The sequence below is a fragment of the Tachypleus tridentatus genome, chromosome 8 (assembly GCF_004210375.1).
Source record: "Tachypleus tridentatus isolate NWPU-2018 chromosome 8, ASM421037v1, whole genome shotgun sequence".
Lineage (NCBI taxonomy): Eukaryota > Metazoa > Arthropoda > Merostomata > Xiphosura > Limulidae > Tachypleus > Tachypleus tridentatus.
Genome location: NC_134832.1, coordinates 128,340,981 through 128,368,941, shown reverse-complemented (window position 1 = coordinate 128,368,941; position 27,961 = coordinate 128,340,981). Strand labels below are relative to the sequence as shown.

Below are 27,961 nucleotides of genomic sequence, written 5' to 3'. Positions count from 1 at the left end.
ATGTTTTATAAATTTAATCACAACATTTTAATTAAATCAACAAATAATATTTTATACAAATCAAACAAAAGTAAATTATAGTGAAAATTATGACTGGCTAAAATTAATTGTACAATTTGTAATAATTTCATAGAAATGTCCATGCACAAAATTTATTTTTGTAAGAAAATGCATTTTAATGCACAAATACACTAGAATTAATGATTATAATCAATATTATACACATAGAACATACTTAGTAAATCTTTAAGGAAAATTAAAGTCTATTTAATATTACTCAAAGAAAGGCAAATGTAATTTCAAGCTGAATATAACCATTTCAAGAGTTAAATTACATCTAGAACAATGGTTTTCTTATATGCATTTTATGAGCAAAATGTGATGTGGAATTCATTGTATCATTCATCAAGGTGTGTCATGAATCTGTTATAACTAGATAATAACTGATAACGTGTATAACTTAAATGTATTTATTTAATCATTTGTTCAATGGTTCATTTACTTATTGTATGTTACTAAGTCAAATCTGTTATACATTACAGCATGAAACCTACTACTACAGCTACATATTTAAATAAAACTTATTATATATTCATCGTAGTTGTTCCTTTAAATACCTTCGTGATTATCACACAGTAATTCTCTTCTCTTTTTTATCAGTTGGGTTTTATTTAAACAAAGGACAAGATAATTGCTACTTGTGACAGCACTGACCTATATCCTTGCTTTTCTAAGATATCAGTAGTGAATATTTTTTTCACTTACATGTTCCTCAGTAATTCAAGAAAGGGAACATAAACTCAATTAAATGAACATCTAATCATTACTAGATTAGTACTCTATTCAGTGTTAAGGATGCAATTAAAACTTACAATCAGTAGAGTAGCCTTGACTGCTTTACAAGTTGATGTATTTTAAATTACAAATAACAGCTGTAGGTTATACACAAGTAACATGTAATAGTTATTACCTAGATCTGTCAAAAATGTAACAAAATCCTGTATAATAATATGGAAATATATTAATAATTTATACCCACACATATATATTTCACACTTATATATCTTAATACATATTTCTTAAACTCTTTTTTTAAAAAGATATTTTATTGTAACTTTTTTCATACATAATTCTAAAACTTTATTTCAATTGAGAAACAAGCCAAGAAATATTTAATTTTATAATTTTAGTAAACCAATTATTTTAAAGAATCTGAAGTCACAAAGACTGTCTGTCAAATTGACTGCAAGAAAAAACGAAAATCATAAGAGAATTGAAAGCAATAAAGTAGACTCTGAAATGTGTATTACTTATAAACTTTTTAAAACTGACACATATTTATAAATATAGATATGAGCCAAACAGTAAGGTACAAAGATATTTTAAAAACAAATGCACTACTAATAAATGCACATACAAAATAATCAACTCTTTTTATTATCTTAAACATTAAAAAGGTGTAGTGCTCCAAGTGTCTTTGACTAGATAAGGTGCTAAAGTTACATGTGTTAAAATTGTGTTTTAAAGCATGTAAGAGTACCCTAAGACATGCACACTGAAATAATATTATGTCTGTTTTAAAAACAGTTAATGTTAGAAAACCTACATTAGTGTGCTTTCAGGTAACACCACCTGTGTTTTCATATCACAAACATATTTTTTCAACTTTTATTGTTTGTGACTAGCTTTTCATTAGACATGCTGTTCTAGCCTCAAGAGCAATAGTGCTCTGTAATATATTATTACAGAAAGAAAAACAAAGTGTCTGTATTTTTATTAAACACACTTTAATCTAAACCTATCATATCCAACTGAAGAATTAAAAAAAATATATTATACCTAAATGAACAGCAAATCAATGAATATTACAAAACAAATAGTAGGTGAGTTTATACTAAGGTGAATGAGGAAAATACAACATTCAACAATGTGAATACTATTAAATCTGGTAATGAATAAACATGTGAGCAGATATACAATATAACGTAAACATGAAAACTGAGTGAATAACAAAAATCCTTATTCAATACTAAGTCAAACAAATATTGTTTGAAAGAGTGAACTGACATATATATAATATATAGTGCAAATTTAACAGATAAACAAAGTTAATCAAACAAACTATACATTTAAGTAATGATTAATTAATGGAACTAGTATTAACAGTAAACATAAAGTAGACCAAACAGGTACAATAACTTAGCTAGCACATTTAGAAAAGCAAGTTCTGCACTGGTCAAGTGGAATGCTTATATATAAATAAACTGAAAAGTAGATGGTTCACAAAGTATAACCACTTAGCTACTATATCAAAGAAACTATAAAATCACGTAATAACTGACTTGGGGAGCTAATATTTATATAAATCAAAAATTGATGGACCAAACAAGAATATCCACTGAGTTATAAAATCAATAAATCAAATAAGGAATGAGTGAGTAAAGTTCATATACCAGATACAAACTGAAATGATGGATAAAATAAACACAACCATTGACTTAATAAATCACACCATAAAATTCAATCAATTAATGACTGATTTAAGGAAGTTGACATATTACATACAAAATTAAATTAATCAATACACACAACCATTGACTTAATAAATCACACCATAAAATTGAGTACCCACTGAAAGGAGGTTTATATATATATATATCAAACAAATATAATCACTGTGCTACTGAACCAAGCAAACCATAAAATCAAGTAATAACTAAGCAGACATATATTCACACAAAAAAATGGAGCAAGCTATTAATTCAAATTAACTTACATTCACAAAATCAAATCAAAGGCAACTGTGTTGAAGAGATAATATGCACTTCCAACTAAACTTTAAGTTATATTTAGATTAACCAGCAAAACACTACATGTATGAAATAAATTGAAAAGTCCCAGGTTCACAGAACTAAACTCAATGTACATGTTCCTTAGCTTAAAACACTTGTTATATAAAAAATGTTTAACCTCTTCAAATATTGGTGAATAAGATGGGTTAGCTCAATTTTTGTTTGAACATCTGATTACTTTAGCCAGTAGTACAGCAAAAAGTATTTCATCAAGTGGCATTGTCATGCAACATCTGACACCATTTGTTGCAGTTATGCAAGAATTGGTTAAGAATTTGTTGATAAAATACATACATTTGTAACAAAATTTTAAAAGGTCTGAAAAATCCTGTGGCAAAGAATTTATTTCAAATAAAAAATTCTAAAGCACTTAAAGTGCAGTGTAATATAATATTATATATGGTTTTGAAATCTTACCTTTCTGTTTCACAAGAAATGTCTAGTGATAATAAAGACCATTTATGCAAATAGCATTAAAATTTCTCATAAGAAACTTTAGCTCTATATGTACAAGCAACTGAAGCTCAATAGATTCAATTTATTCTAAATTGTATTAGATTCTGTAATATACAGGAACGTTACTGATATACAAATAGTCAGGTGGTGACATTACACTAAAATACTCTTAATAAATAGTTAAAGGTATATGAAATGTGCCCTCTGTTCTCTACATACATACTGATATAAATGTAAACTAATACCACAGTATTCTCTGAAAATAGCTAAATTGCTTAACATATTTTATGTATTAATACTGGCCAATTAAAAAAGAACAATTGAAAAGAGTACTAAGAAAAATATCTTTAAGGATTTATGTAAATATACAGATAGCATGACATATATAAAATTGTAAAAATTATGAAAATATTTTTATTTTAATACAGTCATCATCATCAATGGATAAAAACATGTACCCTGAGGATATTATATTAACATAACTTTCATAAACAGTTAAATGTAGACAAAAAGTGGGCAGTGTAACAAAAATATTATAACAGTGTATGAAAATGACACTGAACAGAAAATAAGACCACATGTTAACAGCAATGCATTTGTAGAGAAACAAACTACACAATTGTTAACAAAGGCAAAATCATAATACCCTAAAAATAAATCATGAAAGAATAGCAGTTTTACACAAAATTGTCAGTATGCATGAGATGTTTAATTTTTTTTGTTCATTAAGGTTAAAAGTAATGATTACATTATTTACGCTTGTACCAATTACAAACCATCATAACAATGATGCAATAAAAACTGATAAATTTTATCCAATGCCCTATGGAATTTCACTGTGAAACAGGAATAAAAGTTCCAATTTTGCTTGTTTTTAGTAAAACGTATGACAGTTTATTTATTATGAATTCTGAGTGTTTAAGTTATTTTAACATGCACACAATGGCATGTACTCCATTTTCACTCACATTCGTTTGTCAAGCAATTTTGGAATGATTTTGTACCATCCTGTATGATACTGACATAAAATACTCCTTTTGTTTTTAATTATCAATTTATGTAAGTATTTAACCAAAAACAAATATCACGTGCGAAGTATTTTTAAGTAGTCTTTACAAAATTCTTAACATATCAATCATTTTAAGGAATGAAATGCCTGGAAGATTAGTACCCATTAATCCAGACAAATTATTCTGTTATGCAATTTTTTTTATCCTATTATAAAATATAATAAAAAATTATAAAAAGATAAAGCTCAAACAAATAGGAGAAGCTACCCTGTTAAACAATAGACAATAGTGACTTTTCTTAAACCTAACTTTTAATTGTTGTTAAGGTAGAGATGATTCATACAAAGGAGATGTTCTGTTCAGCTTCACATATGTATTCGGCTTTCAAATGTGAGGAAGAAATACAAGTGATAATTAATTAAAAATAATAATATCAGATGTGAGCATCTTTAAATACTAAGACTAGTATCAAGTACAAGCTACTAAATACATGATACACTGTTCTTTCTTTCACTAAGGCTATTTTAAAACTGCTCATTGATTTACAAAATTTAATATAGGTTCACTTATTAAAACTGATGACAGAAATAAATGTTAAGTTTCCTTTTCTTCTAGAATTACAAATACTGTTAGACATTCTTTTAGGAATTATGGACAAAACAAATGATTATGATTAGTTACATGTATGTATTTCAGGTCCTAAAGAACCAATTTTCAAGCACACAGACCCACACTTCAGATCCTGTAAATACAATATGTAGCTGTGTTTCTGCAGTAGATATTGTAAAGGACATATTTATTAAATACTAATAGTAATCTTGCACCATTTATTTATTAAAGTAGTGCCTAATTGTTAAATTACCTTATTCAATTGATAACTTAAAATAGTTATTAGAATTTTTTTGTAAAATTTCTTTAATTTTTATTTATTTAATACATTATTATATTTGTTATAGAATAGTTTAACAATTTTATTTAAAGTTTCTTTATTAAATACATTAACTATTAATTTTTGTATCAGTATTTTGACATTACTAATAAAATACTGTAAATTATTACAAATTTTATACAATATCTGGATAATTGCAAAGTTGCAATGCTTAAAACAAAAGGGGTATGGTACATTACTATTACAAGAGGGTAAACTATAAACTGGAAAAGCAAAATAGTTTCTTTTATCAAAAATATTTCCACTGATATCCTTATCAATTATTTTAATTTCTAATTTACTGGAAAGTAAAATATCTGGATTTGTGTAGTTTTCAATAAATTTGTTCTCATAACCAAAAACAAGCCAAATCATATATAAATAAACAAACAAACAAACTATATGTGTAATGCCCACTTTGCCACACATAAAGGCTTGTTTAGAGAATGATAGTTACAGTAGAATTAATGGGTTGTTATTAGGAGTTATACTAGTTAATTTAGATAACTGGATGGGACCCTTCATACTATTATAATTTGTTTACTGGTCTACCAATTAGTGCCTTTCTGCCACAATGAGGGGTGGAATGCTAACTTCAAGAAGTCTGTTTAACTTACTTACCCCAAATGGTAGTACCTTATTTTTCTTATTCCTGTTTTTCAATTAATTTTTCCTTTTTCTTCTTTACTTTGGAAAGCAGTCAACTTCCCACAACTATCTGCAGGCAATGAAGGGTGATAGAGATGTGAGATATTGTGGGCTTGAGCACCCAGGTCTCGCTCTCCTAATTTCTATAACTGTTATTTCTATTTCTTTATTTTTATTTATGTGAGACTGGCAAATGAAGGTTAAGACTGACAGATGGTGTATACCCTCTGCAATGTGGGTCATACTTCTACAGTCACCTCCAAAACCTAGGGTACATTTTATATTTTATATCCCACATTATAGCTTGTACCCTGGGATCCTTTCAATCAGTACACCATTTTTTAATTTTTATTTATTTTTTATTTTGGCTTGTTTTTTGGTTGTAACAAACTAATGTTTATATATATACGTATGTATGTATGTTTGTATTCACAATCTTTCAAAAACATAAGTTCTTTATAATATTAATAAAAAATGGTAGAAGAGCTTTTAAAATAATAGATATGAAAATTTCGAAACAAATGCAGTCCAGCTTATTCTTTCCTTTGTTTTGCCAGCATTCAACGTTTTAACATGTAATTTTCTTACTGGATATAAATTAACATTTTTAAATAGACTTCTAACTGACATCATGAACAAGTCCAGCTTTTGAGTTACACTACTGAAAAAAAGACCTTCTGAGTAGTGACTTGTCACAGACAAAAAGAAACAGATATAAAGTTCTATTTGTAGACACCTCTGATCTGAAGTCCATAAGGAACCAAATATAAAAACTTAATGCATGATTTTTATAAAATATAAAAAGGTTATTATATTTTGAAGTAAAGAATTACTGGAAGTGTGAAGGAGGTACCACATTATGACACGATTAAACATGAATGATATGACAAAAATAATTACCTATCTTGCCAAGATTATCTTGTCATAGGTGATATCCTAGTTTGACACCAAAGAGAAAAGCATTCTGTCAAACTTACTTACCTGGCTTGCAATTAATATTAACTACCAACTTAATTTCACAAGACAGTTGACTTGTGACAGCTGGTAACCTAGACTAATTACATTAGTTTCACACCAAACAGCAAAAAAAGATAACAAATGATAATCTATCTGATTTCACAAGACAGTTGACTTGTGACAGCTGGTAACCTAGACTAATTACATTAGTTTCACACCAAACAGCAAAAAAAGATAACAAATGATAATCTATCTGATTTCACAAGACAGTTGACTTGTGACAGCTGGTAACCTAAACAAACCAATTCTACACCAAATACAGAAAGTATATGACAAATAATACCCTACCTGATTCCACATGATTGTTAACTTGTGATAGTTGGTAGCCTATACTGTTTGCACTCAAGTCCAATTCAACACCAGACAAAGAAGTATTTTGACAGATAAAGCTTGTAAAAATTGGGCTGGGTGTAGAAGGTCCCCAACTGAGGTCAAATGTGGCTTGCAACAATCCCATTCCTCCTCCTTCTGAATGATGTGACAAGTCAGATATATACCAGGTAATCTGCTGACAATCTGATTTCCTGAAGTAATTATATAAGTCACTTTTAACTGCACAATCACTTTATTTGTCATAAAACTCAGAAGAGACAGTAATACTATTTGTCCATTTCACATTCTGTAAAAGTCTGTCAGTGTGTGTAAGAAAATGTAATAAGCAGACACATACATGTATGTACTTATTTTAAATTTCACATGAACAAGTTTATTTTCCATCTTTGAGAAAAATGTCATTCATTGCAGTTTAATGAGCTTTTCACATTGCAAATTATACTTAAAAGAAAACTAACTGCAAAGCCAAAGGCCGACAGAAAATTGTTAAAAGAAAGATCATATTAACTACTAAATAATAATATGTAATACAAGGTGGAATAGTTAAATACAGTAATATCAAAAAACTTAAAGAACAAGATGACTATAAGAATGAAATTATAACAGTTATAAATATAATTTATCAACTTATACAGTTTTTTTTAGAAGGAGGAAAAGATAAATGAAGTTCTAAAACCATTTCTTGAAAAACCATCTTCCTATATTATTCACAAATGTATAAAGCATGTATTCTGTAAATGTCCATTAACTTGCATAATGACCTATGAAAAGAGCAAATCAGTTGTTGCTGATAATTGAAAAATTTGGGAAAATGAAGGGCTAAATTAATAATTTAAAAACTTTTTCATTAAAGGATTAATTTGATTTTTATTTTGAGCAAACCTACTTAAGAAGTATGTGTTTAAATAGAAGGATACGACCGTAACTTTTAAAATATACTCATGATCTCAAACTACACTAACAGGGCATGAATAAAAGAACTTCAGAAGAACTACCTGGCATGATAACCATCAGGTGACACTTGGCCCACCTATTAAATATAAACTAATTCAAGATAATATTCAAGTTCAGTATATCAAATGGTTGGTTGTTTTGAATATTTGTTTAGAGCTACAAAAGGGACATCTACATTAGCCTTCTCTAAATCTGAATTTACAGACTACAAGGAAGACAGCTAATTAACAGCACTTATACCAACTCTTGGGCTACTTTAATCAAACAATGTATCTGACTGTCACTCTTGTAATGCATTTTTGATCCAACAGTGGAATGTGAGTTGATTTTCTTGTTGCATAAAAGAAGGTATATCATAGACTCTTGGATTGACAATCTGAGATTTTAATCACCAAGCAATACCTGGGCCTTGCAAGGTAACCAATTCAGAGATATTACATTATTTTAAGGTAATTCTAATGCAAATGGAGTATGTTTAAATGTTAAAAAAATGTCATAGTATTAGAATATGCAAAGACTAATTTGTTAAACCTTATTCCTGCCAATGTTTCCATGCGAGAACAAGACATACTTCAGCTATCATGTGATTTTCATTTACATTTCATTTTAATTATCTAAAAGTAATGTTTCATGCCATACATTTTATCACAACTGCTTAGATCTTTGAAAATGTTACGATTCCACAAAAATTTCAAGAAGTAAGGGTCATGCATCAGTTATAAAAAGCAATAAGTGTGCTTTCTATTGCTGTGTATGACACTAATTAACCTGAGCAGGAAAAAAATGTGAATAAAACATCACTGTTCCTACATGGTAGTGTTGGGAAGTTTTATTCAGAAAATTACCAAAGCATGAAGGAATGAAACTGTTTTGTTCATCCTGTAGTTTATCTTGTCACTAGGAATAATTATTTTGTTACCTGTGGTCCTATAGCCAAGTTGTTGTATGTATGTTGCATCCATCAAGGCAAATCAAACCCCTGATTCTAGCATTTTAAATCCAAAGACTTATTGCTGTCCCACCAGGGGACTATAGCTGAGTTAGTGGAAATATATAGTGAAAAACCACTCAGTTTTGATTTACATCATGAAGATATAAAGGTCTCATGCAAATGGTTAATTTAGATAAGTGCATTCAAATTCAATATATTGTGTAAGAGCAAGCACTGGATAGGAAAAGTGGTGATTGGTTAGTAGGTTTTATTTGTTATATAAATATACATTTTATCTTTAAGTACTTTGTTTGAAAACTGTCATGTTATGAGCACAGCTTCAATCCTGTTGATCAGGTGGGTAAAATACTAAAAATATGTGAAAATAAACTCAAGGAGAGCTATGAGTGGTAGGATAAAGGTTAAAGAAAAGTAATATGTTAAGAATTATTTCTGTTACAGGAAATTTGTTAATCATGGATAAAGATTTATGAATTTTCATTTATGTGGAAGGTCACAAGATAACTGACATAAAATATACTTTGAGAGCTCAAAAATTATACAATGAAAAGACTTATTTTGACAGAACATAAAATTTATCACCATGATTTGGACAGGAACGTTTTGAGTACTAGACTGACATTTTCAAGTTCTTAATATATAGATTTTAACATAATGTGAACTCTACCACAATTAAAAAAACTAAAGTTTTATTATATTTTAAAGAAAATATAATAACTGTAAAAATGTTCAAACAATGACAGTAACACCTAAACCATCAATAAATTTTTAATTAAGCAAAAGAATATATACAAGTTCTTAAAATAAATTCTTAATGACTGTGCAATACTGAACAAAACACCAACAAGTTCTTCACCATTTACCATACTCTAGGTATGATTCAGTTTTTGTCAACTTTTTCATTATACGTTACAACTTTTACAGTAAGTAAGGTTTGTATTTAGAAAAGGTACAAAGTTTTGATCACTGGTGCAATAATTCTTAAGTACAGAACTTTTTTGCAAACTTTATTTTAATAATAAGTGATGAAATCTTGCATCTCCTGTATACTCTGCTTTGGCTGAAGCTAAAACTCCATTCAGCATGTAACCAACCCCAAATAATACTCATTAAACATATTTCAACTTGCCAACAGTACAAGAAGACTTTCACTTGATGAACTGTGAAATGTACATAATGGCATGTTACCATGCCAACCAACCAACCAACCAGAGGAAAGATCTGAATGTTACTGTAACCATTCACTTACTGATGCACACAGTAGCAATGTTGTACATTTCATAACTTTACATATATCTACATACAACCTAACAAAGAACTAGAAATGGTCAATAAAACCATTATATTTCAACAAAGTATTTAACCTCTTTGCTACGGACATGCAGTTTTCACGTGGCCTGTAACCCCCAAAGTAACCATGAAGTAGTTATGCTGTAACTTTTTAAAATGTACACATCTTTATGTAATTCTGCAGATTATCAGTAAACATTACACAAAATATAAGATTTTTTAATTAATTATTTGTTTGTGCATATTTTTCTTTTTAAATGTTGACTATCCAACATCCAAAATAATTTTGATTTTAACATTAAAAATAATTTTATGCATCATAAAATTGTCAAATGTCACATACAAATTCTTAATGAGCTCAAGAAAATTATGAAAAGTTTAAAAAGAAACTTCACACTTTATCTGTTATTTCCACAATTGTATCCCTGTATGGGTTTGGTTAATTTGATCAACCGCATAACTACCATAAAGATTAGGGAACAGAAATAAATTGTTTTTTTTTTCCTTGAGAACAATTACAAATTGTAACATGAAACCACAACTGTTTAGTGTAAATAGCTTAAGTCTCATGTCATTATACATCTCTATATATATTTAGTTTCTTAATGCCCTTTCAGCAGTGTCTTACTAACATCACAGAGTGGAAATGACATGACACATGTGCACTCGTGTTACCATATCCAGTAATATAAAACTGGCCTTTACAAAGTGATCTGTCTTGGCTTTGTTCTAGTGGACCAATATTTTGTAAAATATAGTCACATTTCGTTTATAATAGATATATTATTACTATTTACATACAAGTTTTTAAATTTCAGTTATTTTTCTTAAAACATGGAACAGCAAATATGGAAATATAGAAAACACTGATCTCTTCCACTTGTGAACCTTGTACTTGTTTGCCACTTTCCATAATTAGCTAAGTCATGTCAAATTTTGTACATGGATGATATAAAATAAAATATTTTTTTAGGTTTTATAAATGCATTTTGAAATTTAAAAAATCATAAATTATTACATCAATCCCACAGAATTCCACTATAATTTATCAGGCTTAGCAACAAAGCTATATCTGAGTCAACAAAAATATGAGCTCCACGAATATCACACCTTTCCACTTTAATTCTACCTTCCAAAGGAATACATCTCCATGTAATAACTTCACAAAGGTTCAGAGAACCATGTGGGGAACACTCTGAACTTTGACTGGTTATACACATTTCAGAGAGAAAATTAGCTGTGTATAAGCAAGTATTTCCAAAAATGAAAGGAATGGGAGGGGCCATCTTGGTTTATTCATTAAATATCTTAGAAAATAAAAAATACAGGAGGTTCTTATTTTATATTCTAGGTTGCCAATATTGGTAGATTTGAGTTTCTGATTTGTAAGAAACTATAAACTTTGTATTTGGACATCACAAACATATGAGTTAAACCAAAACTGCATTTAATATCCCATGTGACACACAAATATCAATATTTAAGATTTTTTAAAAATATTTACTTTTACATTAAGAAATAACTAATGTATAATATTAAAATATGAATTATAATCTACAATTTGATACTGAGCTTACTGACATACATTCATAAAATATTAGTTTGATAAAATTTTAAATGCAAGTCTATAAACGTGATAACGTGTCAATTGACCCCTGACAATAGGAAGAACTGTCAAGGAAGGGTAACTTGTAAGTTTTTGTCCACAATAACACATATCCATATTTACATAATCTTTAGAACAATAATCATCTTGAATAATGTCTTTTACTGTCAAGGGTGTTGTCATGCATGTCAGTAATCACATGGTACAATAAAAACAATTATAATCATGAATCAGTTGTTAAGAATTTTATTTGTTTTAGACATGAAAGAAAAACTAATAATACCACAAACAAATAAAATAATATTATTAATAATTAAATAATTATAATGTTTAGCATTGGGTCTAAAAATTTGTTTGTTTGTTTTGAATTTCGTGCAAAGCTGCATGAGGGCTATTTGCACTAGCTCTCCCTAATTTAGAAGTGTAAGACTAGAGGGAAGGCAGCTAGTCATCACCACCCACCGCCAACTCTTGGGCTACTCTATTACCTATGATTAGTGGGATTGACTGTCACATTATAATGCTCTCACAGCTGAAAAGGTTAGCATGTTTTGTGTGATGGAGATTTGGACCTGTGATCGCCAAATTATAAGTTGAATGCCATAACCATCTGGCCATGTTGGGCCTGGATCCAAAAATGTCACTCAAAATATCCTAGTCTCCATCAATTACTGGATAAATAACAGGTGACCTTATCAGGTATAAGCTGACAGGCTATCTCCATGATACTCATTCTATTATAGTGTTGCCATTTGAATTTGCATTTCTCTCTCTTTGTTAAAAAATATTAGGTAATAACTGATGAAGAATTTAGGATACAAATTTGGTAATTATTTTTGAAGTGTTTATAATGTAGAAGGAATTAGGAGGAAAAAGTCTGAAACATCCATGTTCTTTAACCTATCATCAATTTTATGATTTAACAATTCTGCCAAACCAAATAAATCTTTAGCTTATTTAATGTGAACAACATAATATCAATAACAGTTATATAACATCTATTTGTTTGCAGATAGGGGTAGATAATTGAAAGCCTACTTACCAATAACTATGACCAAGTCAACATATTTGTGATTTTATGAGTTACGTTTACTGGTGATTAAATTTTGCAAAACTAAGATAAACAAAATGGTATGGTTTTTCATAAATAATAAAAATGACTTCCAGTAATGAAATGTTTGTTTAAAAAATTCTATGACTCTCCAGGATTTTCATGACTTGTGTGAACCTTGTTTATAGAAGTCTTATAAACTTAAAGCAGGAGAGTCAACATTGTAGAGTCATATATTACAAGATAAAAAAATTAAGTTAGTGTGAACACAATCTGTTGCTACAGGAGTCGACTACAGAAGTGTTATATTAGTTTGAATATGTCCTGCTAAAAGGCTAAAGCATTAATTTAGTAATGATTATATCCTACCACAGGGCAGAAGGATTGGAACTCATCTTTGTCACTCCTCCACTTATTGAGGTTGATATCGAGATATCTGATATAGATACCATACTGGCGAGGGCTGATGGATTATATTTGTACTCAACACAAAGTTCGGTTTTTGTCATTTCACATTTCCACCCTACACTCATATGAAGAGGTGCATTTCTGATGCCAGGACTGGATTTAATCTATGTTATGATAAACAGATTACAGAAATGTTATTTAATATCTAAATTTTACAAATTATATTAAATTTTACACAATGTATTAGGAAGTGTTCTTCAGTATTCAAGAGGATGCTGGTCAACTGAGAATGATTACCAGAAACAGATATTATCTTCAGAGCCTTCATAAAGCTATCCAGAAAATTATTTGGTAAGACTGACTACACTAGAAGTCTACTACATGAGTATAATTAGTTTCCATCCTCAGAAAGTTACTAAAAAACTTGATTATCATAGGAGAGTCAAAATAGGACCTTCACTAACACAAAAGAAGCTACCAGAGAAGATTTACTACCTGAGGAGGGTTAACACAGAAGCCTTGCAAATCTATGAGGGTTACCAGAAAAAGAATCTTGATACTAGGAGATTAACACAAAACTTTGTTAAAACAGGATAGTTTACAAGAAAATACATTGTTCTTGAAATGTTACGAAAGAAGATGATGAATCCAGAAGGGCGATAAAAGAAAACTAATAACCTGTGGAAGGTTAATACAGAATACTGGTTAATCTACACGGGTCATTAAGGATAAATGATTATGCTAGGGCACAGCTACAGAAGACTGGTTAAGTCAGAATAGCTACTGAAAAAGATAAGAGTATACTATGTTCAGAATATTATTACAGAACACTAACAAAATTAATGTAGTGTTTTGTTTTCTAAGGAAAGGTAAGCATGGAAATTTGCAATTTATTTTAAAATTTCCAAAACAGAAAGAACATCCTGGAGGATGCTTATAAAAGTGTATTAAATCTCCATAGGAATTTAATTTATTTTTATTTTGAAGTAAATGAAATTTATTATGCCATATTTGGAATATTCATAATATATACATCCTGGCTTGTTTTTCAACAGAATATTTGAACAAAAGCAATAAAAAAGATGTCAAATAATAATTCCAAAAGCAAGAGATTAACATTATAAAAATAAGAAAAGTTTAAAACTACCTAGCTGTTGAAACTTGATAATCAAAATTTGATTTATTGCTCCTAGGAACACTTAACAAATGATGTTAAATTATAGTAGATAATGGGAAAAAAATGTGTACAATCAGTGAATTATTCACCTTTATAATTATCTGTTCAATATACATCAGCATTAATATATCTCTAGGCAGAGAGATTTCTACATTTATAAGCCTACAAACCCTTGTTAAGTTAAAAAGTGGAGAACATGAAAATAGTTAGTAAACTGCTATCAACATAAGATACTACATAATCTCAGCATTGAAGAGTAATCATTGCAGCTAATATACTTACATGCATTCAAAACAACCATATATGAAGAAACTATACTTAACCACAGTAATAATATATAGTAGAAGAATAGTCATTATATTACACGAAAAATACAAGTGTAATTTATTATATACTCATATCCTGTAGAAAGACATATTCCACACGTTATACATACATTATATTCAAGAATGTCCACCATGTAATTAGAATCATTACAAAACTTCTGCTGATCTGGTTTTCTTAAAACTGTTAAGATGCCAGTCATGTCTAACTTAAGAGATAACTGTTCACCTGAAAGCCACTGAGGAACTCTGAAAAATACAATAGAAACATGTTTGACTGCTTTATTCGCTTAAAATTAAAAATGCCACATGGTGTGTATACTTAAAATATGAAGTCAAGTCTGACTGTATAATCTGGAGTTCCTAGTGACACTAGTTGATTGTTTCTGAGAGGTAGGGTTACTAATGAACAATCTGAGAGCTTTTGTACCTGAACTGCACAAATGTTGATTCAACTCAACCTTTCATGAACAGGGAACTAGTGTCAGTTTGGATTTTATACAGGTATAAAACTACAAATTATATGTGTGTGAAGGCATCAAAACCATTTAGGTTTCTTTTTTCTGTCTCTGCATGAAACATGTGAAGATGTTGAAGATCCAGGTTACAATTTCAGAGGTGCAGCTTGTGAGAGAAACCCATACTACCCCAACCAAAGAGACCTCAATGACTTGATCAGAGATCTTGGTCTAACAAAGTCGAATACAGAGTTTTTGACATCTCGGCTCAAGGATGGGGTTTGTTAGATGAAAGTGTTATCAGAGACTTCAAAATGGTGGCATTCCTGATGGGTGTCCAAGGAGACTTTACCAAGTTTCCCTGTTATTTTTGCCTTTGGGAGAGCAGGGACACAACAGTTCACTACAACAGGTAGCACTGGCCACAACAAACTGAGTTCTCTATGTGAAGGCACAATGTCAAGTGTGAGCCACTAGTGTATGTCCAGAAAGTGTTGTTACCATCACTGCACATAAAATTGGATCTTATGAAACAATTTGTCACAGCTCTTGATAAGGTGTCTGCATCCTTCAAGCACCTTTGAGATTTCTTCCCTAAACTGTCTGAGGTAAAGGTCAAAGCTGGTGTCTTTGTTGGACCACAAATAAAAATCCTGGAGTGCACAGAGTTCCCAAGAAGCTGAGCATGAAGGAAAAAAACTTGGGACAGTTTTGTTGCAGTGGTTTGAGGCTTCTTGGGCAATTACAAGGCTGAAAATTATGTGAAACTGGTTGAGGCTCTAGTGAAGAACTACGGTAAAATGGGCTGCAGGATGTTCCTCAAAGTCCATATCCTTGATGCTCATCTTGATAAATTCAAGAAAAACATGATAGCATACTCAGAGGAGCAAGGCAAGTGCTTCTTCCAAGATATACTGGACTTTGAACATCACTACCAAGGAACATACAACGAAAACATGATGGGAGAGTATATTTGGGGGCTGATATATGAAAGTGATTTACATTACAGTCACAAATCTTAAAAACTACTCACTTCTAAACATTTTTGTATAACTTTAGTATAAATACACATAAATCTTGATTCATATGTTGTTTTATTCAGACCTTATGTAAATGAAAATGTACAAATTTACCCGTTTTTACATAGAAAATAGATTAATTTCTTAATTTCATTATCCAGGTCACAAAAGCAAAGTTTGAAGGGAATAATGGCTATTTTCTGTACTTTTAAAACATAAGCAATTAAGAAATAATACATACTATCCAGGAACAAAATTTGTTACATAGTGTAATCACATGTCAAGAGATAACAGCTATATTTTTATAAGGTGACAGAAAAAAAGAAAATGTATATATATGTATTTACCCAATAATGCAGTTCTTGTTGGGGTGTATGTCAGTGATCTTAGCAGTTCGGTATAATTTCAAGACAGGCGAGTTTAATTTTGACTGTTTTTCCAACAGAGGAAGAGTTGTTTCAGAAAATTCAAGTTTCAGTTTACCACAGAGCTTTACGTGACACCTGAAGAAATTGAAGTAAACACATGGAATTTGTAACAACTTTAAAAGTATTTATATGTTATACCTTTGAAAATTATTAATTTTTCATGCAACAAAAGTGCTCAATTAATTGAAAAATCAGTAATACACAAGTATTGTTTTTTTCATTAAATTGTAAGCAACTTTGAATTAAAAAATTTATGAATCTGCACACTGTTTTGATCACGTACGTACTACAAAAGATTATCAGAAGAATTGGAAATCTGTTTATCTATATCACTGGAGTTTATCACTTACAAATATTTCACAAATCTGTCTCAGTTTACCTTGAATGATCACTACCCTTGAAATAAGCATTGACCTTCTCTATAAATACTGCAGATATAGGCGTTATGGTGCATACATCAATAGTGAAAGATGATTGTTGTAGAATAGAACAAGTGCTGTTAGTTTTATAGTTATCATTACTGGCTCCACAAGCATTAGATGTGCTATGTTTCGGATCTACAGGTTGACATATTGATGTGAAAACCTGTTTACGAAAAACAAATTGCATATTAGAAATCTAATATCATATTCCCATGCATAGTAATTATTTAGTGTACAATATTTATTGCATGTAACAAATGTACCTATAACTTACTCTGAATATAAGTTATAGTTTGTATAACTGATACGTGAAACTGATGGAACTTGGTAAAACTCCATAATTACAGAATTGAGGAAAAACACAAAGATAACTATATATTTCACAAATACTTTAGTTATTAAGGAAATAGTTTCACCAGTAAAGCCATCATCAGATAGAGACTGTTTATATATATTTAAACATAGAACCAGAAGTAACCCAGAAGACAAACTTAAGTTGGTATGATCACTTGGAACTTTCTGTTGACTTGTTTTTGGACTTTTATTTATTTCTAAAATTTTCAGTCTATCTAGTTTTCAACCTTTTTCACAGATATATAAAATTTGGTATGTTTTTTTCAGATCAAACTAGAATTTAGTTTCAATAAGGCAAGATGCAAATATTGAATCCATTTTTCTTAATTTCCATCTTCTAGAATGTTCTTTAGTTCTTGTTTCAATAAGATGCCCTGTTTGACCTATGCATACATTGTTTAACCTGAAGAAAAAAACAGACATGACATATCTATGAAAATGGCAAAAACTGACAATAGCCTGGAAATTGTAAAAATAAACAAAGTCTAATAATAAATCTAAAAAGAGTTGTAAATGCCAAACAAACTTGTGTTCTTTCCCACTTGCATCAAGATTACTTCTGGTTTTTTGGTTAAATATATATAAACATGTTTACAAGTCTTTTCAGTCTCTACTCAATTGTACCTTTACTTAATGCTGTAGTTATAGTTTAGTTTATGTTTACAATGTAAAAAATGAAATTGATATTATAAAACTTAATTTACTGCAATGTCTCTTTTTGCTTTCCGTTGCTAATAACTGTTGTACATGATAAAAAACAAACAATTCACAGTAAGGAAGAATGTTTTTTTTTTAAATATCCACTTTGGTTGACATGTTTTATGTTTAAACACTAAACTTATACATATATGCATTCACACACTTATTAAAATATACCAACTGTCACAGGAATCACATGTTAAACAAATGGTGTTTCTCTTTTCATTTCAGCTTTTTGACAATATTGAAATATGGAACACCGGAATGGATTGAAATGGTACAAGGATGATCACAGACAGGACTCTACATAATGAAGTTTGTGGACTACATGTTCAGTACCATAACTCAGTTAAACCACCTCAAACAATCATTGAAAACTTAATGTGATATCTGTAAGCTTAACCTTCCTACGAAAAGTGGGGCCTAATAGGCTAATAGGCCTAATTTATTTAAGTAAATAAATGTGTTTATAACCATTTATCCAGTGACTTTGAGACAATGTCTATTATACTGTTTTTTTGTTTTGTTTTTCACTATCTGATTTCATAATGGAAAAGGTAACATTTTGTGTTCGAATAGAACAAAATAAATTGTACTCCAATTTCATACATAAGTAGCTAACACACTTCTCTACACAGAAATAGATGTTGAGAATATCAAGTATTATAAATGTAACTACACGTTACTTGTTCATGTGGTTCTGGGGACAAACCAAATAAATCTACATGTCCAGTTGTGTTGCTGCCTTCCAGGTCAAAGCTATTTTCTGTGCTTAATATGTCATCTGCTGAAAAAAAGCTGTTCACTGTTGAAAGAAAGAGAAAAAATATTTAACATAAAAAAGTTATTATAAAATAAAATGGGATGTGACTGAATATGTTGCATGGCTCTGAAAGGTGTTGCTTATAAACAACTGACATTTAAATTTTTTTTCTGCCTATTCCATATTTGCTGATGAAATATTATCTTTCCAGAGTATAAATGTGTTGTTTCCTTCCTGACTTTCCTTCTCTAACTGAAATTTCATTATTAATACAACCCTTTTATGTTATAGCAGGTTGCAAATAAATACTGAGGAAATATAGTTTTGAAATTAGCTACATACATAGTTTATACATAATTTGTTAGTTTGTTTTGAATTTTATGCAAAGATATATGATGGCTCTCTGCACAAGTCATCCTTAATTCAACAGTGATAGACTAAAAGGAAGTAGCTAGTTAATACCACCCACCAATAGCCCTTGGGTTATTCTTTTACCAACAAATAGTGGGATTGATCATCACATTATAATGTTCCATATTTGAAAAGGTGAGCAAGTTTGATGATGGGGAGATTTGAGCCTGAGACACAGGTTATGAGTCAACCACCTGGCCATGCCAAGTCAAAATACCATTGAATACAGCAGATCATAAGCTATTTATGTCAATGTAAAGTAAATAAAGTGGTTTAAGCAACAACTTAAGGTTTTATGAGAAAATGACTAGTTGGAGCTCCTGTCGGAACAAACAAGGAATTTAAAGGGAAGTGTGGAAGATTTAAGAACAAATCATGAATCTAGGTATTTTTTTATAATTTCTTTAGATGCTATTTTCTTTCATGAAAATCTTTTTGAGTTAAATTATCTGTTTGAAATGTATGAAGATTTTCTCCAATTAAAATACATCAAGTAAACTAGTTATGTTCAGTGAATATGATAGCCAATAGCAAAATATTCAGATTCCTATTTACTGAGTATTACTGTTCAATTTACCATATTCAAAAAATGCATACACATAAATTATTTACTAAACAATAAATTTATTAGACATAAAATAATACTGATCAATAATATTGTTACCAAGTCTGGCAAAGTAATAATGACAACATTGTGAAAGGTGAGATTTTAGGTCACTAATAAATAACCTTTATTAGCTTTCCCTGTGTTTCTAATGATTTATAGACAAATATAGTGACTGTTACAAATATCGAAATAAATACTTTAACTAATATCAGTCAAGATGAAATATCAAAATGGAATTTTCTGATCAAAATTAAAAAATGGCAACTGAAATTTTATGACAAAATAAATTATTATTAATGTCTTTTTTAACCAAACAATGATCCTCAACAGAATGTTTTGAAATTTCACACCTAAAAAATTATAGTGAAACTAAATCAAATAGTACAAATGTTTAGGCTAAAATTTCAGGCTCTTTAATATGGTTGTATTGAGTTTCATGCAATTTGGCTAAATACCTACATGTATGGATGAAGTAGGTTCAATTTCCTTGTTAGACACCATTGTTAATGTGTGTGTCATTTCTTTTGATAAATTTACATCTTGGAATAATACAGAGGTTAGACAGAAACAGAGCAACCTTAGAAGTTAAACCCCAAGCCATGAGAAGGAGTGAATGCATGAAGCTTAAGCTTTTGGATATCTGAGTGTTTGATATTGGATCATGTCTACCTCAACAGAGATGCAAATTGAATGACTGACACCAATGGAAGAACCTGTGGCACTCATGGATTTGTTGTAGAGGAATTTCATACACAGAAATAATGTTGTAGCAAAAACATCATAAACCACACTGATGTAGGGTAATCATCATTATCACTGGCTGCATTCTCAATGAGTAGAGCAACCTCTTTGATATAGGAGGAATCTATTCTGGGTACCAATGGGTCAAGGAGCTAATGTCAGGGGTTGGGATACTTGAATAAAAGTAGAGCTGAGGAAATTTGAGAGGTCAATGACAACACTGAGGACTGCAGACAGGCAACAACCATTCATGATTCCAAAGGCCCTGGAATGCTCACAAAAATCAAAGATCAAAGAAAGGGACCTCATGTAACTTACAGAGGCCAGCAACAAGTATATAAATGACCTCCAACGACATCTCTACTCAACAACATTTCAGGCAAGAAACTAAAGAAAGAGCAAAAGCTGACAATCATACCAAGACAGATGACAACAAAGGTTCCAATTCATCATCAAATTGATGCAGTGATTGCTAAGAGGCTTCCAACAAAATCTGGAGGGATGATAAACAACTCAAAACCATAGTGAGTGTCGGACAAATCCAAAAAAATTGTGATCTGTTCAAATTAATCAGAGGATCTGTTCTAGAACCCTACATTTCCAAAATCAGGTCTAGTCCCTGACAGTCTAAATATGCATAACCCTAGCATGTTGTTCTGCAAAACGTAGTAAAAAAATTGGAATAGCAATGCCTTAACTTAACTGAGTGGTAAAGTTCTGCATGAATATAAATATCAGTTGATGAAGGAAGAACTCAGTATTGACCTGCAGAACTTTCCACCATCAAGGAAGGTGTAGGCTAAAAAGCAACTGGAGAAAAGCCCAAAATAACACACACTTGACCAACTAACTGAAGAAAGAGAGCTGGGTGTGGCTGATCCAAGTTGGCCTCAGGAGAAACTGTCATAGTAAAGGAAGGCATTGGAGAAAAGAAACTTAAATTTTCTATGAAATGTCCAGGATTGTCCAACAAAAGCAGTCTCAGACTCTTTGAAAAAAAACAACAAAAACCATCAGACCAAATATATGTCTTCATTTCATTCTCATTACTAATCAGATCATAAACAGCCTCATCTGAGAGTGACCTTTGACTGTTGAGCAACGCTAGATATTAGAGGTGGAATAGGGGAGGTCTGATTGGCTGTTGTGCTTGAAACAGTAATCTGGGAATTCATGCCATACATTGGCTTGTCAAACAAAAGAATATATCTATATATATATATTTATTTTACAAAAATCAACTAGGTGATGTAAAAATTGCTCCAAGTGTCTCTCACAGTTGCAGTATAAGAAAACTCTCCTCCTGAACAAGGTGCTTATATACAGGACTAGGACAGAGGGTGCACTAATGTAGGTGGAAAGTGTCACAAGATAAATATTGCTTGGGGCAGTCAAGTGGGGTATAAAAGACTGGAGCAAGTGAGGAAAGACCAATGCTTAGATGTGCAAAGAAAGAAACCATCATAGTCCAGTATTAGCTGTAGCTGTTGTGTGAGAAGAGGTATGCATGTTTAGAAATAGGAAGTTCAAGTAGCGCCACCTCTTCTGAAAATTAACAAGGTTCACAAAAGTCCTATCACAGCTTTAAAAATGTATCATGCTTAAATTAATCTACATATTAATTCCATCCCATTCATATGACTATTTAAAAGAACTTACTCCAACCACAGATTCAGTGTTTTACCTCTAGCACACTTCTGTTGACTATTCTATATTCCTAATCATAACCATAAGACACACAACATCAAAGATGGGCTAGACTGAAAGTATCACTTTATATATCACCTAATAACTACTTCACAAGTAATGTTCAGATGCTACATACCCGAGTTTCTGTCTGTAGAATTTGTTTCTTTGTCTTGTTCATGAATAAGGTCAATATGACCATAACAGCTCTGAACTCGATCACATGGTGCATTGGTTTTTGACACAGTTTTTGATAGACTTTCCTCAAATACACTGAAGGCTTCAACATTTTCTTGACTACAGCAATACAAGGGAAACATAATATTAGGTTTAAAGTAACAATCACTTAGTAACTGAGAGAATGAGATGCAAATATTAAACCTTTACCCTTCTATTGTTGAGAATATTATATTGTTTTGTAGAAACTATAATTCCATTACTGACAGAAAATCCCTTATTTTATTTCTCTGACTATATAAGCTTTTGTGAATTACCTTGGTAAATGGCATAAATTTTAGCAAATTACATAATATGATAACATACATATTTATAACTTAATGATAAATGACATACAAATAGGGTAAATGATGGTGCTTGTGCAAAAATTAAATAAACTAAAAATATAATGTAATTAGTATTTAAATATGGCTCCAAACTTGTTGGATACCATGCTTTAACAGCTGTGACCACACTACCATTATCAGAAAAACTAACTAGCTAGTAATGGGAGATAAGCTTACATATCCCTATACATGTGTACATACATAGATACAACAGCATAAATTACTAAGCTAACATCACAAAATAATTTCCATAATACCTGTATCTGAGTTTTTATTAAAAATAATACACTTATTTTTTAAAGTTTCTTATGAGTTATTATTTTTTAAGATTTTCTTTTGGAGCTAAGTACTACTGATTTAAACCAATAGATAGCATCAGTACATGAAAATGTTAAATTGTCATTTGTCAGATTCATTGTAAAAGTGAAGCCTATGTAAAGAACTATACTTTCACATTGATAAGCTGTCATGTGACACGCAGGTAGTTAATTCTTCCAATTAGAAACTCTGGATTACTTTAGTGAATTACCTGTGCAGTTGATTGTAAGATATATTTTTTGACTTATCTAAGTAGATGAAAAGTATTTCTGTAATTTATTTCAGTAAATAAGATATACTTATGTAACATAATTCAAAGATGAAATAGAATTTTGGACCAAGTAGATGAGATATACATGCAGTTCTGATTTGCCTTAGTTGATCAGATATACTTATGCAAATTTCCTAATGGGACTGGATTATACTGTGTGTTTAAATGGCTTGGTTGTGGCTTACCTTAGAGGATGAGATACAGATTTTGACCTCTTCATTGACTCATTCACTACTAAGTTGTCACATTTTTGTTGTTTATGGATGTGGGAAGACTAGAGGAAAAGTTTTAGTTACATGATTACTTGGATATTTAGAATAGAAATACAAAACTGATAAACTTGCCCCTTAAGTCTCTGGAAAACTCAAAATATTCCTAAATGGCTAGAAGGAATTATAGAAATACTGAGAAATTAATGAATATTGCAATATTTTTATAATTATCCTGAAATTCCTTTCAAGTTGCTCATCAACAAGAAAAATATAATTAAAAACTACTTCAGTATAACACTGGTACTTTCACTTTCCTTTATTACAACAAAAAAACTGGTTATTAGACAAAAAATAGGCTCACAGTTGGTACATTAATTTTTTTTTTAATGAAGAATAAACCCTAGTTTAATAATGGAATAATGTTTACTACAATTAAAATATAAACAAATCAAAGAGGATATCAACTTACTGTGTTTCGAGATGTAGCAGATAAAGAGATCATACTAACTGTTGCTTTCAGTTCATCAATACTTGCACAGATTGGAGTTCCACTTTTCAGTGGTTTGATTTCTACATGGATCTTATTTCTTTTGTCATCCTCATCTGATTAATAAGAAAGGGTTGAAAGAATAGCTATAAAATAACACTCTCACATCAATAATTTTAGTCAGTAAAATGAGAAAGTTTAAGTAAATAATTTCTAAAAAGCTTTACTTTATTGATACAATCATCTTTGATATACATAATTATTTATCAGAGAAGTAAAGACCTCTGTAACAATTTTGGAAAACTAGACACCTGACACTCAGAGAAGTATTGCAAATGAAATCATTCTTCTACTGAGACTAAATATTTTGGAAAAAGAATTTCTAGAGTCCACTTCTAATAATGAAAGTGTTTGGATTACCTTTTTTTAAAATTCCCTTTTATCTTATCTGGTAATTCTATTCTGAAGTTTATAGAAAACTATTGATGGCATAAAAAATAAAGTGATTTAATTTTTGGTTTAAAAAAGAAACACCTCATAGTTGCTAAACATGAGTGAGTAAATGCTTGTAACCACAAAAAACAAACAGGAAAAAACACCATAAAATAAATCTAAATTACCTTTTTTTATTCTAGAATAATTTCAAAAGTAACATTAAACTACATTTATTTATCCTAAGTAGCTTTAAACTAGTAACATTATACATGTATTTATAATTAAATTTTATTGTTTTATTGCTCTTGGAATCATGTTTAACTACTATATGCATCATTATAAGTTATATATAACTTGGGAAATATGCAGTTCATATTATGCTACTGAATGTCATTACCCACCATCTACTCCAAGCTACTTTCCTGCATGCCTCATGATACATTTTTACAATTATTTAGTTTACCAATATAACCTTAACTAGCCTAAAGAGATCCATATTTTTATAATTCAGTTATTTTTATAAAACTAGATAAACAATAAATAAAAAATAAATTAATTACCTGTCTTTTTGTGTTTTTTTACTGCTGACTGTTGATGGTACTTAACCCTACTTTTTTTATACTAATGGAAGTAATGCACAATTTTATTTTATTTATGTAAGAAATGGACCAAAAAACATAAAATAATAATATGCAAAAAGCAGACAATTTCTTCTAGCTACCACAATTTTTCTGGCTTTTTAAATATGCAACAGAAACCTTACAAATTTATCCAAGCTACTCATTATCTTTCGAGTGGCAATAAAGCTTCTACTAAAAGAGAAATTTATAAATCTTTTTTCCACATTACAATGTAATATAATACATCATTTGATAGATGAAAACCTTGACATTCTACTGGTTATAGATAATAAAGAATAAAAGATAAGAGAGAACTATTAACAAATTCTGAAAGAGAGGATTTGATTGGTAGCTGTGGCAAGAGGGGTCTAATTTTCTATTTGATATTTCTGTAACCAAATAAAATTGAAAGCTATAAAACTTATGGTTTGTCTAAGCAATGACAATTTTTTAGTGAGTAATAAATGTTAAATTTTATAATTATTGGATGGATGGTGAATGAAACAGAGAAAATGGGATTCTTGCATAAAATTTGTCACCTTTCTCATACTGGGAGAAATTCAGGATTGTTTTAAATATTGGTTATAAAATTAAAAACTTAAAGTACTGTGCAAGAGAGTTAGAACAAAGTCAATAACTTGTTTTCAGACTAATTTCAAAGAAAACTGGAAAGTAAATCACAGGTGGAACATCAAAACCTTATTAATTTTCATACTTTTTACAATGGAAAATCAGTGGAATTGATCAAGTTCAACACACAGTTAATATTTTGTGTGTCCTCCTTTTGCTTTAATAACTGCAGACAGTCTTTCAGACATCGTTGTAACATATTTAATCAGAGTTTTAATTGGGATTTTAACTTCAATAGTCTCTAATACACTCCCATAAAGTTTATTTGGTAGTATCATGTAATTTGTCAAGTCTGTGATCTATCAAATCCCAGATCTGCTCAACTGGGTTGAGATCATGGCTATATGAGGTTCATAACATCATTCAAATGACTCTTTCAACTTCTTTCTTAGCTCAGTAATTTCTGTATAGGTTGGATGAGTCTTTGGGGTTATTATCTTTTTGGTAGTAGAATTATTTACCAATAATACCTAAATCATTGGGTATTACATTACGGATCAGTGTCTGATGGTACTTGCAGTGGTCCTTTATTCCCTTTACTTTGCAAATATCTCCTGTTGCCTCATCAGCAAAATATACCCCATACCCCTAAATCATCACACTGCATCCCCATGATTTATGGAAGGTGCTATGCATTGAGGTATCTTTCTCCCTTCATCCACAGATGCACAACTGGTTGAGTCTCCTTAAAATATGCTGTAGATCTGGACACTTTTCTGTCATTTGGTATATGGTAGCTTATTTCATGCTTAAAATCAGTGGTAGTCTTCCTTCTGTTCTAAAGGCTGCATAAATAAAGATATTTAACATCAGTATCATTGAGTTTGGGTGTTCTGTCTCTTCTTTTCCTATTTTCAAACTTACCTGTCTCAGTCTCATAATCTACAGTGTACTTTACAAAGTTTGGGGAGCATTTCAAGTCTGCAGAAATCTGTTGGACAGTCCAACAAGCATCACATAAAGCTTTTATACAAACTCTCTGTTCTACTGACAATTTTCTATGCTCTGTGGGCCTTGGCATGACAACAAAGGTTAATATATAGGATTAAACAATGTTTTTATCAAAGTTTATTTGTGGAGCTTTATAAATCTGATTTATTTTTCATTAGTATCATACGATAGCTTCTTTCTATACAGTTAAGAAGCTGCATGGCATATCATAACAGTTATTTCAGATCCTAAATTTGATCACCATGTTCATTTAAGCAGAACCCTTATGACATACCCTTGGTACAAGTATATGGAAATTCTAAAGAATGATAAGTATTCTCACCCTGGCTTATTCAATTGTCAATGAAGATCGGTGAAACAACCATAGTATTGAAATGTCCATTTTGTAATGGCATGAAAGAATGACAAAATATTCTCTTGTCCTAAAACGTTGGCACAGTACTGTATATATTATTAAAATATGTATCATTAGCTACTATTTGATGTTATACTAATTGGTATAATGTAAACAAAAATTATTTTATTAAAATTTTGAATGTAAATCACTAAAACCTCATGAAATGTTCAGTAAAAGATGCACAGGCAGATAGAGTTAAAAACATGCCTCTTTTTTAAATATATATAAATAAATATTTGTATACATAAAAATTTTAAAGTGTTGTATTTCCCATTAAAAAAAAAAGACATTGTGGATTCTTGCTAATAGGCATCACACAGCAAACCTTGCAATCTTACCAGATTCAGTCTCAGAGCTTGAGTTGAAACTGTTTTTGTCCTGTACAGTATTAGTTAAGGTCACACAAACAACATAGTTGTTACTCAACAATGATAATGCATAGTTGATGGATCAACAATTAGTAGGTTAAATTAATAAATAATGT

General features: G+C 30.2%; 1 protein-coding gene across 2 annotated transcripts; it reads right to left on the bottom strand.

Annotated features, from left to right (window-relative positions):
• Positions 1 to 119: 119 nt before the first annotated feature.
• LOC143223464 (F-BAR domain only protein 2-like) lies at positions 120 to 27,942 on the bottom strand. Of its 2 annotated transcripts, none has more exons than XM_076451490.1 (11): positions 27,816 to 27,942; positions 24,427 to 24,560; positions 23,931 to 24,019; positions 22,733 to 22,890; positions 19,072 to 19,190; positions 17,290 to 17,495; positions 16,830 to 16,985; positions 15,119 to 15,254; positions 13,467 to 13,669; positions 7,200 to 7,435; positions 120 to 1,243 (listed from the first exon to the last, which is right to left on the bottom strand). In XM_076451490.1, the coding sequence occupies exons 2-11, from the start codon at positions 24,457 to 24,459 to the stop codon at positions 1,179 to 1,181; spliced, it is 1,401 nt and encodes a 466-aa protein (XP_076307605.1). In that variant the 5' UTR covers positions 24,460 to 24,560; positions 27,816 to 27,942; the 3' UTR covers positions 120 to 1,178. The 2 variants fall into 2 exon arrangements, with proteins under 2 accessions (XP_076307605.1, XP_076307606.1); XM_076451491.1 differs by having other exon boundaries at positions 748 to 4,699.
• Between the last annotated feature and the right edge of the window lie 19 nt (positions 27,943 to 27,961).